This window comes from Canis aureus, chromosome 32 (genome assembly GCF_053574225.1).
Source record: "Canis aureus isolate CA01 chromosome 32, VMU_Caureus_v.1.0, whole genome shotgun sequence".
NCBI classification, from domain to species: Eukaryota; Metazoa; Chordata; class Mammalia; order Carnivora; family Canidae; genus Canis; species Canis aureus.
The window spans coordinates 13,909,240-13,926,995 of NC_135642.1; the positions used below are offsets into that span (position 1 = coordinate 13,909,240).

The following is a 17,756-nucleotide window of genomic DNA, read 5'->3' on the forward strand; positions in this document are numbered from 1 at the left end:
ATGCCAGAGTGCCACACCGCTGCTGGTACCCATGCACAGCGTGTGGAGGAACTCACCTCAGAGGGGCCCGGGTGAGGGCAGGGAGCTACCTGGGGCACACAGAGTGCTCTGACGTCCCATGCTCTGAGCTGGATGATACTCTCTCCTGGAAGTCACGTGCTCTGGGCTTCAATAAAGAAAACTCAAGATGACCACAGATGGCTCAAGAGGGGGACACAGAAGGACCAAACTGCCTTTTTGGAGCTGGCCAACATGAACTATCCTTTCTCCAATTCTCAAACATCCTTAGTCCCTTCAATCCCACCAATTCCATACCTTTCTTCCATGATTCTCCTAGTCATTAGGAGCTGCAGGAAGAGGCATGAGGCCCTAATATGTGAAGTGCAGGGGGAAATAGTAGGGATTAGCTGGAGTTCCAGTATGTTCAACAGAACTTGGTGATGCTGGAAATGTTCTGTACCTGCACCGTCAAACCATTAGCCACCAGCCACAGTAGCTGTGCTCTATGGCACAGATGGAGACATACATGACAGAGGTGTCATACTGACTTTTTTTTGTCGTTAATTGGCTTATTCTTCTCAATTCTTAGCTAAATCATTATCTCCTCATTGTTATTTCCATCAAACTTCACAGGAAGGGAGGAAAAAGAGATGCAAATTGGCTGGCTCCTTACTTTATGATGTTTATTATAAGAGATCCTCATAAGTCATTACAGAGCTTTCCAGTCTCTAGCCTTCTCTGTACCTCCAGAGAGGGCAAAGAGAGTCCAGGGAAGGAAGAATGGAGTTTGGGAAAACTGCGCGGTTTATGTATTCCAGAAAAAAAATACACATTCTTTATTGCTTCAAACACATGTGCCACACAGGTTGTGGGAATGGAAGATACAAACACAGCAAGCCAGGAAGACGGGGTTTGAGTCACAGGGTGGGTTTCTGCTGCAGAGGGCTGGCTTGATGACTTTACTGCTGCTCACATGGGAAGCTTCTTTGAGCTTGTGCAAACAGGTCCAAGGGTAGCAATGCTTCTCGTGCCAGTTAGGACGTGGCTCTTCAGAAGCACCACTTTGCCTCCCAAACCTGAGCAGAGCCCCTATCTGCATGTGTGATGCTGAGGGCACATACTCTGTACCTTCAGACCCTCCGAGACAGTGTGCCAGGGAGAAGCCTAGTCTACAACACCGGCCAGCTGGCCTACAACACAGGCCCAACATGGCACAGAGCATCGGTTTAAAAAGAACCACAGCATGTCAAGGACAGGCTACTAAAACACTGTCAGGGCTGGGCGCCATTGCCCACCCTTCCCACCTTAAAAACACAGCAGCATCAAGGCTATGTCTGCAAATCACAGGGAAGACAGGATGCAGGGCCGCTCTGCCTGTAGGTCCTCGGTCTGCAGTGCTAGCCACTCCTCCTGTGGGCCTTCAGTGCTCTGTTGGGAGGAGGGGGGTCTCCCTGCCTCCTGCTCCAGGGATCTGGCAGTGAGTTCCTTCATAAACCCATGTGCTGCCACTACTCCCACCTCCCGCAGTGCTCTCAGCTGTCCCTGGGCACCTCACAAACATGCCTGACCTCACATCCCTGTCAGTTCCCCATCTGATCGGTCTTGTGTGTAGCAGAGATCCACCTACCTGTGACATGCCAGTGCAGCCTCCAACCCCAGCAGAACAAAGCTGGAGAAGGACTGCCAGGCTGAACTGGGAGGTAAGCAGACCACACTGGCTGCAAAGAGAAAGGTGCCAAAGTATGAAGCACTTGGCTCACAGACACTCAAGCAGCAGCCTAGGAGCAGGCACCGCTGCAGGTGTCTGCCTAAGAGGTCTTATACCTAGTGCAGGCCGTCCTTAGAGCCGCTGTCACATACGGCTCCAGGGGGGATGGAGGACAGTGCTCCCCTAAGCTTCCAGGCATACAGCTCTTATCCAAGGAGGACCTATTTACAGCATACCTGACAATCAATGATCAAATCAGTGTATGCTGAAAACTGAGATGTCCTCTTGCTTCTCATTTTATCTTGTTTATATCACTTATTCCCTGCATGGGAAAAATGGGAGACAAAGTGTGTGTGGGGGGGAACAGTGAAGGGAGATAAAGGAAGACAATCGATAGCGAGGACTGAAACAGGAAGAGATAAGTGGGGAGACCCAAGGGGATGAGGGTGGGGGGGAGAGAGGGAGGTGTGCGGTTGTGACTATGGAGAAATGATTGCTGTCACCTGAGAGCCAGGGCCAGCCAGTGAAGCGAGGGGAGCCCTAGGACTGCTCTCCTCCCAGACTCCAGGCCACCATGCAGAGAGTTCCACGTCAAGTCCTGCACGTGTCTTAATAGAAAACTCTGCATAAACAATCTCGGGGGTACGGACACTTGAGACACTTTCCTTGTTCAGGTGATTGGTGTGCAAAGGCAGGAGGATGCCCTTCCCTACCTCTTTCCGTCAACGGGGGTAGTAAATTCTCTGAAACTGCCTGCAACATAATGGTATATAAGGTATAGCTAATATCTTCTTTTTCTATCAAAAAGCTGGTAACACCAGACCATAAGTCTGATAAATTCAGAGATATTCCAGGGCTCAAGGTAGCCAGTCGTGTCCAAATGGGGAGACACCTGGTGGTGGATGTAGCCAGCCCCCCAATCCTAAGGCCGGTGCTCCTTCTCCTCTCTGGGATAGCTGAACTGTCCATCTGAAGAATCCTTGGCATGCTGGGCTCAGGTGTCGGCTGGGTTTACCTCTTTGGAACAGAAGTAGTGCACGACCACTCCATTGGGGTATCTTGCAAATGCACTGTATGGAAGAAAGACTGCTCAGGAGGGAGAACAACTTCTAAAAGAAGACCACTTCCTAGAAAAGGTGTTTCACCCAGGTGTCATCCCAGAAGCAACCCACCCTAACCACAAGAAAGGACCCATCCTCAGCGTCTTCTGGATTTACATAGCAACCGTCTCTGCCAAATAATCAAACAGAGGGTGAGCTCATGCAGTTTGAAGACTGTTTGAATATGAGAATACTTCTTATTAAGTCATCAATGTGAAATCCAGGGCAGATGGAACCGGTTACCAGCCTGCCTCAGCACCAGTCTAGGGAGAGCTGACAATGCCCATCAGAATAAGTTTTAGGCTAATTCTAACAATGGACAGCAAGTTAGGTCTTTCTAAAGACAAAGATTCTTCCACCCACATAAGAAAAAGGACAAAGCACCCTTGCTTCTCAGGAAAGGGGACAGACTAGAGTACATGCTTTAACAAAATGACACTGGCTTAGGATTTTACTCAAGTCATGAAGCAGCAGATGGAAAGATCTTTTTCTTCCTTAACAGGCACACCCTAAAAGATAAGAACTTTCTGCCCACATACAACTCACACACACCCACTCGCTACATCACAGCATCTAGCTGCCAGAAGGGAAGGGCTTTTCAGGCAAGAAGTCAAGAGTACATGCCATACATTTCAAGTCTTTAAATCCTCAAAGCTAACTCACAACAGACAACATGGATTGCTCTTTGGAAGCTCAGGAAGTAACCATGGCCAAGATAATCAGCAGCCATGCTTTCCCTTTAGTTAAGGGGAAGAAATCCATCCTGAGCAGGAACCACATCAGAGCTGGGGCTACACAGTTGTGGAGAAAAGGCTCACCTGTTCCCAATCTTCTTCTTACACACCATACACACCTTCTCCTCTGTGATGATGCACTTCACCTGCTGGTGTAAAATCCGCTCTTCCTGGACCTAGAAGAGGAGAGTGACTGGGACAGAAGCCCCATAGTCCAGCACACAGAAGGCAGAGGCTGGCACAGTCTCATCCTTCAGCCCCCACAGATGCCTCTCACTGAAACCCCTGCAACTAAATGTCAAGTTGGTTACTGTGTCAGTTTGAGCTATAGTGTTAAAGGAATATAAAGCTCTGCTTTTGTCTATAGGTAATGTGTGTCTCATGCTAAAAGGTACAACCTCACCCTAAAGTCTGGAAGGTTCTTACCCTCAGAAATTCTGCATGGAGGAGGTTCTTGAGCACTTGATTGAACCGTTTTTTTTGTGCATTTTCTTCCAAGACCTTTTCCAGAAAGATACGTATGTCATTAATCTGAGTGTTTGCTGGTAGAAGGTTGATGGCCTAGGGACAGGAACAGAGATGGGAACAGGATGAGCCATAACGGGAGTGAACCTGAGGAAAAGTCTGAAGCCACACAGCTCTCAAACCCCAGTGCCTTTCTCAGTGCCCTCCTCTCATTCAGCGTGCCCCAGGTCCCTCCCATCTGCACAGAACTCCTGACCTTAGTGGTGTCCAGCTTGCTGTGGTGCAGCTCGAGGACCTGCAGGGCAGCCTGGAGGTTGGCCTGTGGCTCCAGCAGTTCCAGTTTGATGGGTCCCAGGCAATGAACACTAGGGGGCGACAGGTACATCCGGAGCAGGGACAGATACACCTGTCTCATACAAGTCACATAGGTCAGGCTGGCAGTAAGCCTCCCAGGACCCGCCAGCATGACCACACCTAAAAATAAGAGGGTTTATAAAACCTGGGCTGCTCCGTTTTTCACATTTTAAAAGATTTTGGTAAAGCCAGTCAACTGAAGATGGTAAGAATTAAGAACTGTTTTTCCTGAGGAAAAAAAAATCAAATGCCTTATGTTAATTATACATTTTGCTGCTGACAAAATGCCAACACTGCAAAATGACACAAAAAGATCTTTCCTAGGGGATCCCCGGGTGGCTCAACGGTTTGGCGCCTGCCTTCTGCTCGGGGCGTGATCCTGGAGTCGCAGGATTGAGTTTTGTATCGGGCTCCCTGCATGGAGCCTGCTTCTCCCTCTGCCTGTATCTCTACCTCTCTCTTTCTCGGTGTTTCTCATGGATAAATAAATAAAATCTTAAAAAAAAAAAAAAAACAAACAAAAAAAAGATCTCTCCTAGGAATCTGGCCTTGAGGCTGTGACCCTACCAATTTTGGCAGGTGAGGATTAACCCCAAGCTGAGATGCCATCTTTCCTACTGGTACCAGTAACACGGGGTTTCTCAACCTCAGCACCCAACATTCTGGGCTGGATAATTCTTTGTTGAGGCTGTCCTGTGCACTGTTTAGCAGCAACTCTGGCCTCTGCCACCTAGATTCCAGTTGTCCCTGTATCCCCAGACATAACAATCAAAAATGTCTCCAGACACTGATGAATCCACATGCATTCTAGACCGAGTATATAAGTGCACCTGACTGCATCCATCAGATACCCCTCAATAGGCTGACCATATAATTTATTATACAACCTGGGACTCTTTTGAAAGTAAAAGGGCAGGCATGCTACTGATAATCACATGCATGACAATAAGCCAGAACTATCCCAAGGAAACCAAGATGTATGGTCACCTTGCCTTCTTCCTCAATACACACATTCAAACCGTGATCTCAGCTACTCCCACCAGTGTCACCTGTGGCCAAACCCAAGGGCATGAGGTGTGCTACGAGGGACAGTGAAGAGCGCATGTGCTCCCTGGGGCCAGTGTCACTACTTACATCTTTGTTGCCATCTCTGTTTTGGTCGTAATGCTTGTGGCAGTACCTGCAAGGGAGAAAGTGGTGAGACTAGGCCAGAGCAGCCATGTCTAAAGAGAGGTCATCAATTCTCCCCGCGGGAGCAGCCTCATGATGGCACCACAATCAGGGGCCAGGATGGGAGGCAGAGCGGAGGGGAGGTGGCTTTCTGCCTCTGTCTCCCCCGCCTCTCCTCTGTCTGTGGAGCCTGCTGTCGGAGTCCTTGGGTGGTGCGGTGGCAGGGTCAACGTACTCCTCAGCCATCTTTGTGTCCTTCAGGATGTGCACGTAGATGAAGAGCGCTTGCTCATGCTTTCCCATGCGCCCCAGCAGCAGTGCACGCTCTTCTAAGAGGCCTGGGAGGAGGAAGGGGTGTGAGTAATCATCACCACCACTGTGCAAGCACAGGCCAGAGGCTAGGCTGTTAGGTAAGTAGGTGAAACTATTTGTATTACTTGGGATTTTTTCAAGGAGAAAATTGCTAAAATTTAAAAGAGGGCAGAGGGAGCTATTTTTTAGGAGGTACTTTATACCATTTTGTTTGTGATTGCTTCTAATTTGGGTAAGAACTCTCATCCAACAACCAAATGCATAATAAGCGCCTGCAATGTGCCAAGCACTCCAGCTAAGGAAAGTAAACACTGGGCTTTGCTCTCCCAGAGCTTATATATCAGAGAAACGTGTGTCTTTTTCAGACAAATTATGCCAGATCACAAATATCGCTAAATAATGGACGTGGCCAAGACACGTACTGATGCCACCGATTGCCAGGTGGTTCATACCCAAGGAGACTCCTCTCAGTTATGGAAAAAAAAGTGAGTCTTCAGATGGGACAGAAACAACTGGCCTCAAACATGTGTTTTTTTCCATTACCTTCCACTGATGTGGCTTCTGGCCAAAAGCCAGACACTCACCATCAAAAGGAAAGTCACAGATGAGCCGGCCTGGATCATAGTAGCCAGAAATTTCCAAGAATATAAGGAGCTTCCGTCGGTACTCTCCCAGCTCACCCTCTTCCTCTCCAGCAGGGACTGGAGTTTTGCCTTAAAGGGAACCAAGCTCGGTATGAAAGGATGCTGCTGGGCAGCAATGTGGGCTCATTGAGAAAAATGAAGAGGATGGGGTTCGATGACATCACCACAATGATCAGAAAGGGCCTCCAGAGTGGGTTCCAGCTGGGCTTTTCTTAGTTTATGGTCTCTACGTGACCCCAAAACATCAGCTTGAGACATAAAGAAAACCTGCACACTCTTGTATGCAAACCCATTCTCAGCACAGCTGTCATCTTGCAGACAAATCTGTTCCTTCCCCTTCACACAGGGGTGATGCACGGAGATGCCCAGATCCAGACAAGAGCTCTTGAGTCTCCTATGCTGGGTCACTTAGTTGCCCTGGCTGCTCAGAGGAACGTCCCACCCACCAGGGCCCATAGAGAACAGTAAGGCCTGCTTCCCTATGCCACAAGACACCCTTGGGTTCCAGGTCACCTGGCTTTCTAGGAGAACTGGTACCTGCAGGGAAGGACAGGAGATACTCCTTCATCAGACCTTGCACCTTCTCACAGTACAGCTGGATCAGGCAGTTGTGGAATCGAGAGCCCGTCTCCTCCCAAACGTGAATGACATGCTCCTGAGGCAAGACACAGGTCTACCTGGTATCCTGTAAGCTGTGACCCATCTCCGTCACCCAGTCTCCCTCACATTTTTAAGGCCTGACAGGTCCCATCCAAACCATCTCCTAATTAAGCGACAGCTCTTTTAAAACCACCAGGAAATTTTGGAATACAGCCCAGCAACATTAGGGATTATCTTCTTAGATTTGCAATCTAAGTTCCTTTATTAATTTGTCCCATAATCCTCCAAACTCTCACATCAGCCCATGTAGTTAAGGTTAAATAATAGTTGCATCCTGGTACTTAAAACCAATCTGGTTGCCCAGTGGTCACAGCTGAATCTGAATGACCATACAAATGTGGCTTTCAGATGTTTTTCTCGAACATCATTCTCTTTTATCCCTCTGTACTTTACCCAGATTTAGAAGGCATTCAACCCAAGTAATATTGCCAACTTGATCTACCAAGATCTCTTTCCTCAGAAGATGCTGAAATAATCTTCCTTACTCTTCTACCAATCCCCAAGTGACACAAACCCCAATCTGAATTGCCCGACAACTGACCCATGTGGTCCTGGTTCCCACATTGAAATGTTTTTAGTTCAGACCAAAAAAGATCTTACCAGATAAGGAATAGCTAGACCCTTAAAATTCTCCACTAAGAAGCAGAGCACTCGGTCTCGTGGCAGAGATTCCACCTCCGGGAGGTCTTCGGTAAATATCTGTGGGAACAAACCTGAGTTCCAACAGCAGAACCATCTGACTGCAATGCGGCCAACCAACCACATACACACACACATACACGGTGGAGGGTCAAGTGGACTTCTGAAGGGGGAAGGGTATACCAGATGGCACCTGTAGCAACTGTGCCAGACTAGGTGGCAGATGCCAGCTTCCAGATGTCTGCACAAGGCATTCTCCACTATACTACACTATCGGCTGTTTCCCAGGCTACTCATCTGAACACCAGAGAAACTGCATGAATCCTTCCTCCCCCTCCACCCATCACTGTCCTCAGTAGAATCAAGACCAAGCATGGTATGAGATAAATCCAAGACCCCCATGATCTACCTTCAGGCCATCCTCTGGGAAGTCTCGCAGCACCCATACCGAGTACGAAAAAATCAAATGCAGGTTTTCTGTGCCTGGAAGGGAATAGACTTGTCAGCAGGTGAAGCCTGCCCCGTCCACAGGACTGGGGAGGCGGGTGCAAAGGTTGCCCCCAAATTTGCTTTCCAGGGCAGATAGTTCTGTCCCAAGCACCAGTCACTTGGCCCTACTAGGCTGGCTGCATACCGAGGGGGTGTCATAGTTCCACTGTAGGGGGGAAACAAAGCCGAGTGAACAAGGGAGGGAGGGGACTGACTAGCTAGAATCAGAAATGGAGGGAGATCTGGTCCATGTGAATACAATCCTTTCCTACTTCCCTTTCAAAAGTTGGACTTACCCAAATGTTGCAGATACTGCACTGTCCTCTCATGGCCTTTCAGAGGGGAGTTTGCTTTCTTGGACTGGTCCACCAGCACCTGCAGAGCTGGCCATGAAGCACCCCCCCACCCCAAAAAGGTCATGAGCCTCTTCCAGAAGGCACATCCCCACGGAAGAGTTATCATACTTCAGTAGGTCTCCCCTATGACATAGAGACCCTCCCAGATCAGGGAAGCCCCTCCTCCGGCCACCTTTCTCATGGAGCCCCTTCTTCTCATACAGGATTATCAGTTCACTGTACTTGTGCGCCTTCTTCAGCACATGCTCACTCTCCTCGATGTGGCAGTGATTGTTCTCCAGGCGCAGCAGAGGCGCCACCAAGGCCACGTTCGTCTGCAGAGGAAGCAGGACTTCAGGGGACGCTGCATCATGGAGGAGCACCCCCACCCGTCCCCCACCTAGCCCAGGTTTGCTTCAGGCTGAAAGGTCAGGGATGAAACACAAGCAAGAATAGGCAAACCACCCTTCTTCAGGACTACAGGTGTGGCTTTTACAGCATTATGTATACTCTTTCACACAGCAGGTTTTAATGTTCTGGAGGGGAGTAGGAGGAGGAAGGGGATATATTCAGGAAACATTGTCTCTTTATCCTGTAGCACTAACTCCCAGTCTTAGCAGAGAAGACCAGCCTACTACACATTCTGGGGCAGTATCTTGCCTTATTTTCTTAACTGCTAGAAGCTCAGAGGTGTCAAGCAAAGACTAGGTGGTTCCCATTATCAAAGATTTCACTCTAATGGCAGGACTCCAAAGTAGCACTTTCCCGGTTTCAGGGGACTGGGCAATTGTGGGTACTGAGAGCTCAGAGAACTCACATGGAGGTAGCACTTGAGCAGGGTGGTATCAATGATTTGCAATAGCTTCTTCTTTGATTTGATGGTCGGAGTGCCTTCCATGAGAGGGGAGGTGCTAGACTGGTGATCAGAGTCATTCAGTTTCTTTACCAATTGGCTTCGTTTCTGCAAAGGCCCAAAAAAGTGGGATTAAGGCCAGGACTAAATCATCCTAATCACCTGAGCTACCAGGTAATTCCAAATATCTCCAACATGGCTCATACTTATCCACCCTGATTTCATATTAGCATATAGTCTTTATCAGGGATCAAAACAGATGAATGCCAAACTGCCATAGATACAGTAACAATTATTTATCAGGGGTTACTACATACCAGGCACTGTATCAAGAATTTTATGTCATCCTATTTTAAACCTACAACAAATGCAGGTATTATAATCCCTATTTCACAAGCCAAGAAGCCAAGGCACAGGTATTAGATCTCTCACAAGTAGCTGAGGCAAGTTTCAAACTAGGGTCTAATTCCAAAGCCCATTTTCTTTTATTAAAAAAAAAAAAAAAAATCAACTTTCTTGAGGTGTAAGTAGCATACAATAAAATGTACCCTTTTAAAGTATGAAATCCATTTTGACACATACACACACACACATAACCAAAACCCCAATCAATGAAAAGAACATTTCTAACACCCCAGAAAGTTCCCTTGTGCTCTTCTCAATTTCACCCAACTCCTACACCACAGATCTGGTTTCTATCACTAGAGATTAGTTTTTACCTATTCTAGAACTTCATATAAAGAGAATAATCCTGTTTGTACCATATTGTGCCTGGCAATGCCCTTATTCTTATATGCTCAACCATCTCTCTGACACAATGCCAATGTCAGTTAACTTCACACATTCCAAATGTCAGCGAGAAGTCCAGGGAAAAAAATGTGTGGTCAGAGTTGTAAAGCAAAGACACTGGCAATAAAGGGCATTCTTTGATGCCACAGGCTTAGGAGATATTTTACTCCCAGGAACCTTTTCCACTTGGTACGGCCATATGAGCTGTGCAAGGTGGAGACAGAGGCAGGTCTGTGTGCTCCTTGCAGGCTGCCAGCCACGGCTGGGTACTCCTGGGTCCCAATGTCAAGGAAGTGCCAAGGCTATGTATGCCAGATCAGAGCTGTGGGACATTCACTAGCCCAGAAGCAGGTGGCAGATAGCTGGCTTACAATTTCCTAGCAGTATTTCTCAGTGTCTGCCCAGGGGACCTCTTGTAGAGGTCTTCAGAACACTAATGAGGAAAAGATTTACTAAGTTATCTGACTCTGAGTGAGTGTTCAGGAAATAAAAGCCCTTGTGACAAATGGGGTGAAGAATCTTTAATGGAGACATTAGTTTTAGTGTTCACTTGAAAATTTCACTTATCTTTCCATAACAGTAAACTGAAAAAAACACTTAAATTTAAATACTCCCTCTAAAAAAAACCAGGTTATAGAAGAATATTTATTGACAGGGAGGGACTTTCTCAATATACAGCTACATTTTTAAAAAGCAAACCAGAGAACTTTAGTTTGATATCCATTGGCAATAATGACCTAATAAATAAATTTTTATTTTTAAATTTTTAAAGATTTATTTGAGAGAGGGAGGGAGAGAGAGAGATGGAGTACATGTGAGTGAGGCGAGGGGCAAAAGGAGAGGGCGAGAGAATCCTCAGACTCCCTGATGAGCACAGAGCCTGATGCAGGGCTCAATCCCAGGACCCCAAGATCATGAGCTGAGCCAAAACCAAGAGTCGGCCGCTCAACGAAATGAGCCACCCAGGGGCCCCAGTAAATTTTTAAAAAACCGAACTCACAAATGGATATCCAAGCAGAACTCAGAGACATTGTGGGTTTGGTCCAGACTACTCTGATAAAATGAGTATCTCAGTAAAGCTAGTCAAATTAACTTTTTGGTTTCACAGTATATACAAAAGTTATGCTTACATGATATGGTAGTATTCTCTAACAAAATATGGATATACTTTAATTTAAAAATACTTCATTGCTAAAAAATGCTAATTGTCATCTGAGCTTTCAGTGAATTGTGATCCTTTTTGCTAGTGGAGGGTCCTGCCTCCATGTTTATGACTCAAGGTTGGCGTGCTGTGACAATTTCTTAAAATATGACAACAAAGTTTGCCACAGAAATTGAGTCTTCAAGAATTATTTCTCTATAGTATGTGATGGTGTCAGGTAGCATTTTAGCCATAGAACTTCTTGGAGTCCATCCTTTCAAACCCTGCTGCTGCTTTATTAACAATGTTTATGGAATATTCTAAATCTTTTGTTGTCATTTTTAACAATCTTCACAGCATCTCCACCTGGAGTAGATTCCATCTCAAGAAGCTCCTTTCTTTGCTCATCCATAAGAAGCAACTCCTCATCCATTATAGTGTGATCATGAGATCACAGCAGTTCAGTCACGTCTCCAGGCTCCACTGCTTATCCTAGGTCTCTTGCTATTCCTACCACATCTGTAGGTACTTCCTCCACTGAAGTCTTGAACCCCTCCCTCAAAGTTATCCATGAGGGCTGGAATCAACTTCTACCAAATTCCTGTTCATATTGATATTCTGACCTCTTCCCATGAATCATGAGTGTTCTTAATGGCATGTAGAATAATGAATCCTTTCCAGAAGGTTTTCCATTTACTTTGCCCAGATACAGAGGAGTCATTATCTACAGAAGCTATAGGCTTGTGAAATATATTTCTTAAATAAGACTTGAAAGTTAAAATTACTTCTTGATCCACAGGCTGCAGAATTGATGCTGTTAGTATGAAAACAACATTAATCTTACTCTCATCTCCATCAGAGTGGGTGACCAGGTGCGTTGCCAATGAGCAGTCATATTTTGAAAGGAATCCTTTTTTTCTGAGATGCAGGTCTCAACAGTGGGCTTAAAATATTCCATGAACCATACTGTAAACAGATGTGCTGTCACCCTGGCTTTGTTGCTCCACTTACAAAGCACAGGCAGAACAGATGTAGCATAATTTTTAAGGACCCTAGGATTTTCAGTGGTCAAGAAAGACTGCTCCAACTTCAAGTCACCAGCTGTATTAGCCCCTAACAGAACAGTCAACTTGTCCTTAGAAGCTTTGAACCCAAGCATAACTTCTCTTCTCTAGCTATGAAAGTCCTAGTTAGCATTTCCTTCCAACAGAAGGCTGTTTTGTCTACACTGAAAAATCTGTTTAGTGGAGCCACCTTCATTAATGATCTTAGCCAGATCTGGATAACTTGCTGCAAACACCTACATCAGCACTTACTGCCTCACCTTTAACTTCATGTTATGGAGATGCCTTCCTTCTTAACCCTCATGAACCAAACTCTGCTAGCTTCACAACTTTTCTTTTGCAGCTTCCTCATCCTTCTCAGCCTGCATAGAGTTGAAGAGAGTTTTAGGGCCTTGCTCTGGATAAGGCTTTGGTAAAAGGGAATGCTGTGGATGGTTTGATTTCTATCCAGACCACTAAAACTTTCTACACATCAGCAATAAAGCTGCTTTCACTTTCTTATTCATGTTCACTGATGCAGCAGTTTTAATTTCCTTCAAGAGCTTTTCCTTTGCATTCACAATTTGGCTCACTGGCACAAGAGGCCTAAATCTTGGCCTATCTTGGCTTTTGACATGCTTTCCTCTAAGTTTAATTACTTTTAGTTTTTGATTTAAAGTGAGGAATAGCAATTCTTCCTTTTACTTGAATACTTAGAGGCCATTTTTTTTCCCCTAAAGATTTTATTTATTTATTCATTTATTCATGAGAGACAGAGAGAATGAGAGGCAGAGACACAGGCAGAGGGAGAAGCAGGCTCCATGCAAGGAGCCTGACGTGGGACCTGATCCTGAGTCTTCAGGATCACGCCCTGGGCTGAAGGCAGCACTAAATCGCTGAGCCACCCAGGCTGCCCCCATTGTTATTGACTTAATTTCAATATTATTATGTCTCAGGGAGTTGGGAGACCCAAAGGATAGGTGAGGCAGGGAATAGCCAGTTGGTAGAGTAGTCAGAATGCACACAACATTTATTAAGTTTCCTATCTTATATGGGCACAGGTGGTGGCATCCCAAAACAATTATAATGGTAACATAAAAGATCAGTGATCACAGATCACAATAACAAATACAATAATGAAAAAGTTTGAAATGTGAGAGTTATCAAAATGTGACACAGAGACACGAAGTGAATAAATGCTATTGGAAAAATAGTGCTGACTTGTTCAATGTGGGTTGGCACAAATCTTCAATTTGTAAAAAAAAAAAAAAAAAAAAGCAGCATCTGTGAAACACAATAAAGGAGGTATGCCTCTAGAGGTCTAAAGGACAACACTATAATGTTGGTGATTTTTCTCTGGGTGGTAGAGATATTGGTGACTTGTACTTTTGCTTTATACTTTTCTGTGTTTGCCCAGTCTCCTGCATTGAGCAAGTATTTTTCCACAAGTATGTATGTTCCAAAAAAGTGTTTCAAAAAACTTAGTATTTCTTATCAACTAAAATCTATCCTTTTTAGTTCCCATAACAGCTTAGTGTAAATTTACCAGAAATCACGTACATTTCCTGGTATAAAGATTTGGCAACAAGCAGCTCACTGGTATGAGCAGGGAGATGAAGGAGAAAGAAATATGCTCAGCGCACCATCACTTTTACGTCATTCATTTATGGAATGCCTGTAGAGAGAAGGCCCTCACTTCTCTGCAATAGAAAAGCAGGTGCTGGAACTCCCAGGTAAACTCTTCCATACTCCTCTGTATCATACCTACCTGTGTCAGGTAGTCAATCAGAGCTAAATGTGCCTTCTCCAATTCAGCCCCCGACAGCACTGGCAGTGGGTTAGGATACTGCAGTTGCTTTCTGTAGTCTGTGGGCAGCAGGTCTGGGTATAGGCCCATCACATGGGTAGGATCTACATAGAGGTAAACATGATTTCCCAGAAAGAAGCACAGCAATTTGAGGATCAAATAAAACAAGACTATTACTATAGCAAAATAAGTTCCAGATTGATTTTAAGGATTTTTTTTTTTAAGTTATCTCTATACCCAACACAGGCCTCAAATTCACAACTCCAAGGTCAAGAGTCGCATGCTCTACCGACTGAGCTAGCCAGGCACCCTCAGACTAATTTTTTTTTTTTTTTAAAGAATGCCTCTAAGTTCATAAAGACTCAATGAGCTCTATACTTATATAATTTGAGCACTATTTATATATACATTTCACTAAACCAGTACAAAAATGGCTTGACTCCATATTCCAAAGTATACACACATACACATATGCAGAATTAGAACTGAAAATTTACAAACTGTCTGAAAGAGGAGGAGAAAAAATTTTCTGCTAAGACATTAAAGCTGAAAAGATCAATAGCCTTAAAAAATAAAATAACTATGTCAAAAAAGGAATATGACTAAAACAAATTATTATTATTAAAACAAAGCCAGACAATAGGCTAGGGCATATATTTGCAGCATATATGACAAGAGCCTTATAATTAATTATTTAAAACATAAATTGATAAAGAGATTTCATCAGATAATACGCAAAAGACATGAACAAATGACAAGAAAATATAAATAAGTGGGAAAACATTCTGTCACATTAAGAATCAAAGTAGTACATTAGTAAAATTAGTAAAAAAATTTTTATATAGTACCCGGTGCTTGCAATATTATGAAACTGAATCACTCTTACACTGCCAAGGCAAAAAAATATTGCTACCTCAATAAGGAAAAAAGCACTTGGACCCACTAATCCCACTTCTAAGAGTTTGCCCTAGAAAACAATCTATAAGATGGAAGGGAGAAGACATCCGAATGAACAGGTCACGTAGGGAGCATTATTTGCAACAGTGCAATTCTGGAAACAATGTGGAATTCCTTCAGCAGCAGACTATAGTCTATTTAACTAAAAGACTATAATGCAATCATAATAAATTATAATTATAAAGTACACACAGCAAAATGGAAAAACACTAACAATATTAAGTAACAAAAGCTGTAACAGCATATACAGTCTTGATTATAATTATATTGAGATGTATATATGTGGAAAAAGCTTGGATGAAAAAGACAAAACGAGAATCAAGATCTAGAGTAAATTTTTCTTCCTTTAATACTTTAACAAATGTTTTGTCCTAGCATTACTTGATTTTCATTAAAAAAAAAAAAAAAAAAGTTGGAGGAACAAGAGAAGGCCATGTTCCTTCTACAAGGAGCTGAGCTCCAGGCCAGCAGACCAGAAGAAAAATTCACAATCTTGCCTTGAACCCTCCAGAACCCATAGTGTTCCCAAGGAACCTGGGTCACCATATTTCTGCCAAGCCAGGAAGACTGTGTTCCTCAAAATCTGAGAATTATGATGATGTGAAAAAGACACTCATGACAAGTGCCAACTGAATGGGGCAGTTGACAGATCTATGTGATGGCCACACAGAAACACAGTCTAAGAAACGAAGATAACTGCTGGGGACCTGGAGTGAATATATGGCCCTTGCCTAGGCTTCGTCAGCCCCCCTCATCACAGAGTCTACAGATATGGCTCTAACCATATCGCTCTAATTAAAAACTTGTGATGTCTCCTGAAGCCTACAATACAATGTCCAAATTCCCTCACAGTATTCAAGGTCCTCTAAAATTTGGACCCAACATCTCTTTCTCATATGACCTATTAAGTACCACAAACCTCACACTGGACTGTGGCTCACAGACCCTCAGCCATCACTGGGTCTTCCTGTCACCCTCCTTCCTTTACGCTCTGCTTTTCCTTCTACCTTCCAGAGCCCAGTCACCTCCTCTCTCTCTTCCTCTTAAGACCTCCTAACTTACTTTTCCACAATCCTGAAGAACTCTTTTACACTTGTTTCACAATGTTTTACTGAATGGTTTTACATGCAAACTCTCTGTGGACATATAACGGGTCTTATTTATCTGTGAAGCCCAAAATTGAAGGTAGAGCTGGCACTGACAATGCTTACCTGATTTGCCTTTGGGCCACATGTTCACTGAGTGGAGGATTATATCATACACTGAATCCCAGTAATATAGACTAGTAATTGACAATGGGATTATATTCCTTATGCAGATCAACTGCATATTCCTTATGCTGATCAACAGATCAACTCTGCTCTAGCCACATGGATCCGGCTGCTCCTGGACCACACAAGGCAGCATTCCAACCTCACCACCGTGGCACTAGCCATTCCCTTTGCCTGTAGGGCACTTCCCCAGACTCTGCCACTTCATTAAATAGCTTCCTTGAGACCCTAATTTTTCAGATCTTATCTTTCCTGATCTTATCTTAAATTGCAATCCTAATTCCTATTTTTAGTACTCCTTTCCTGATCATCTTATCTTAAATTGCAATCCTGATCATCTTATCTTAAATTGCAATCCTAATTCCTATCTTCAGTACTCCTTATCCCTATTCCCCTGCTTTGTTTTTCTTAGGACTTACCACTTCCCTATATATATATATATATATATATATATATATATATATATATATATTTATGATAGTCACAGAGAGAGAGAGAGAGAGAGAGAGAGGCAGAGACATAGACAGAGGGAGAAGCAGGCTCCATGCACTGGGAGCCCGACGTGGGATTCAATCCCGGGTCTCCAGGATCACGCCCTGGGCCAAAGGCAGGCGCCAAACCGCTGTGCCACCCAGGGATCCCTTTTTTAATTTGACTTCCCAATATATTATAAATTTGCTAATTTATTTTGTTGTCTGCACTCTATCAGAATATAAGCCCCATTACTTGGTACCCAGAATAGTCTTCAAGGCATAATAGAAGCTTGATAAAAATTTTTACTAAGTAATGAATATATATAGTATGTGAACCAATTCAAGAATCTAAGGCTCAATTTCAAGATCTAAATATGGATTTCAAGAAATTTAAAAACTGGGTGCCTGGGTAGCTCAGTCGGTTAAGCGTCTGCCTTTGGCTCAGGTCATGATCCTGGGATTCTGGAATCTAGTCCCATGTGGGGCTCCCTGCTCAGTGAGGAGTCTGCTTCTTCCTCTGCCTCTCTCGCCCCTATCCCTTCTCATGCTCTTTCTCTCTCAAATAAATAAAATATTAAAAAATATATAAAAACTATCTTATTCACATTCTTGCCATTCCATGCATTATGCTTGACCACCAAGAGTCCAAAGCCCCATGGCCTCAATGCAGTGTCTTATCAAACCCTAGTACAAATACCTATAGTACTTACCTTGCTATCTTGCATTAGAGCTTTTTATGCATAAGCTGTGGGCTGCCGCAAGGAAATAACTCTAAAATATTGGTTCTTAAACATTTTAAGGATCTAAAACAT

General features: G+C 44.2%; 1 protein-coding gene across 2 annotated transcripts in view; it reads right to left on the reverse strand.

Annotated features, from left to right (window-relative positions):
* Positions 1–662: 662 nt before the first annotated feature.
* Positions 663–17,756, reverse strand: part of VPS39 (VPS39 subunit of HOPS complex) — a 47,352-nt gene continuing 30,258 nt past the window's right edge. For both annotated transcript variants that reach the window (XM_077880762.1, XM_077880763.1), the window contains 14 exons: positions 14,205–14,347; positions 9,428–9,571; positions 8,804–8,945; positions 8,572–8,658; positions 8,196–8,269; positions 7,748–7,846; positions 7,025–7,142; positions 6,428–6,556; positions 5,767–5,869; positions 5,496–5,541; positions 4,264–4,413; positions 3,969–4,103; positions 3,627–3,718; positions 663–2,778 (listed from right to left, as the gene is read on the reverse strand). In XM_077880762.1, coding sequence (XP_077736888.1) covers positions 2,703–2,778; positions 3,627–3,718; positions 3,969–4,103; positions 4,264–4,413; positions 5,496–5,541; positions 5,767–5,869; positions 6,428–6,556; positions 7,025–7,142; positions 7,748–7,846; positions 8,196–8,269; positions 8,572–8,658; positions 8,804–8,945; positions 9,428–9,571; positions 14,205–14,347 — 1,538 coding nt within the window. In that variant the 3' untranslated portion in view covers positions 663–2,702. The remainder of the gene's footprint in view (positions 2,779–3,626; positions 3,719–3,968; positions 4,104–4,263; positions 4,414–5,495; positions 5,542–5,766; positions 5,870–6,427; positions 6,557–7,024; positions 7,143–7,747; positions 7,847–8,195; positions 8,270–8,571; positions 8,659–8,803; positions 8,946–9,427; positions 9,572–14,204; positions 14,348–17,756) is intronic.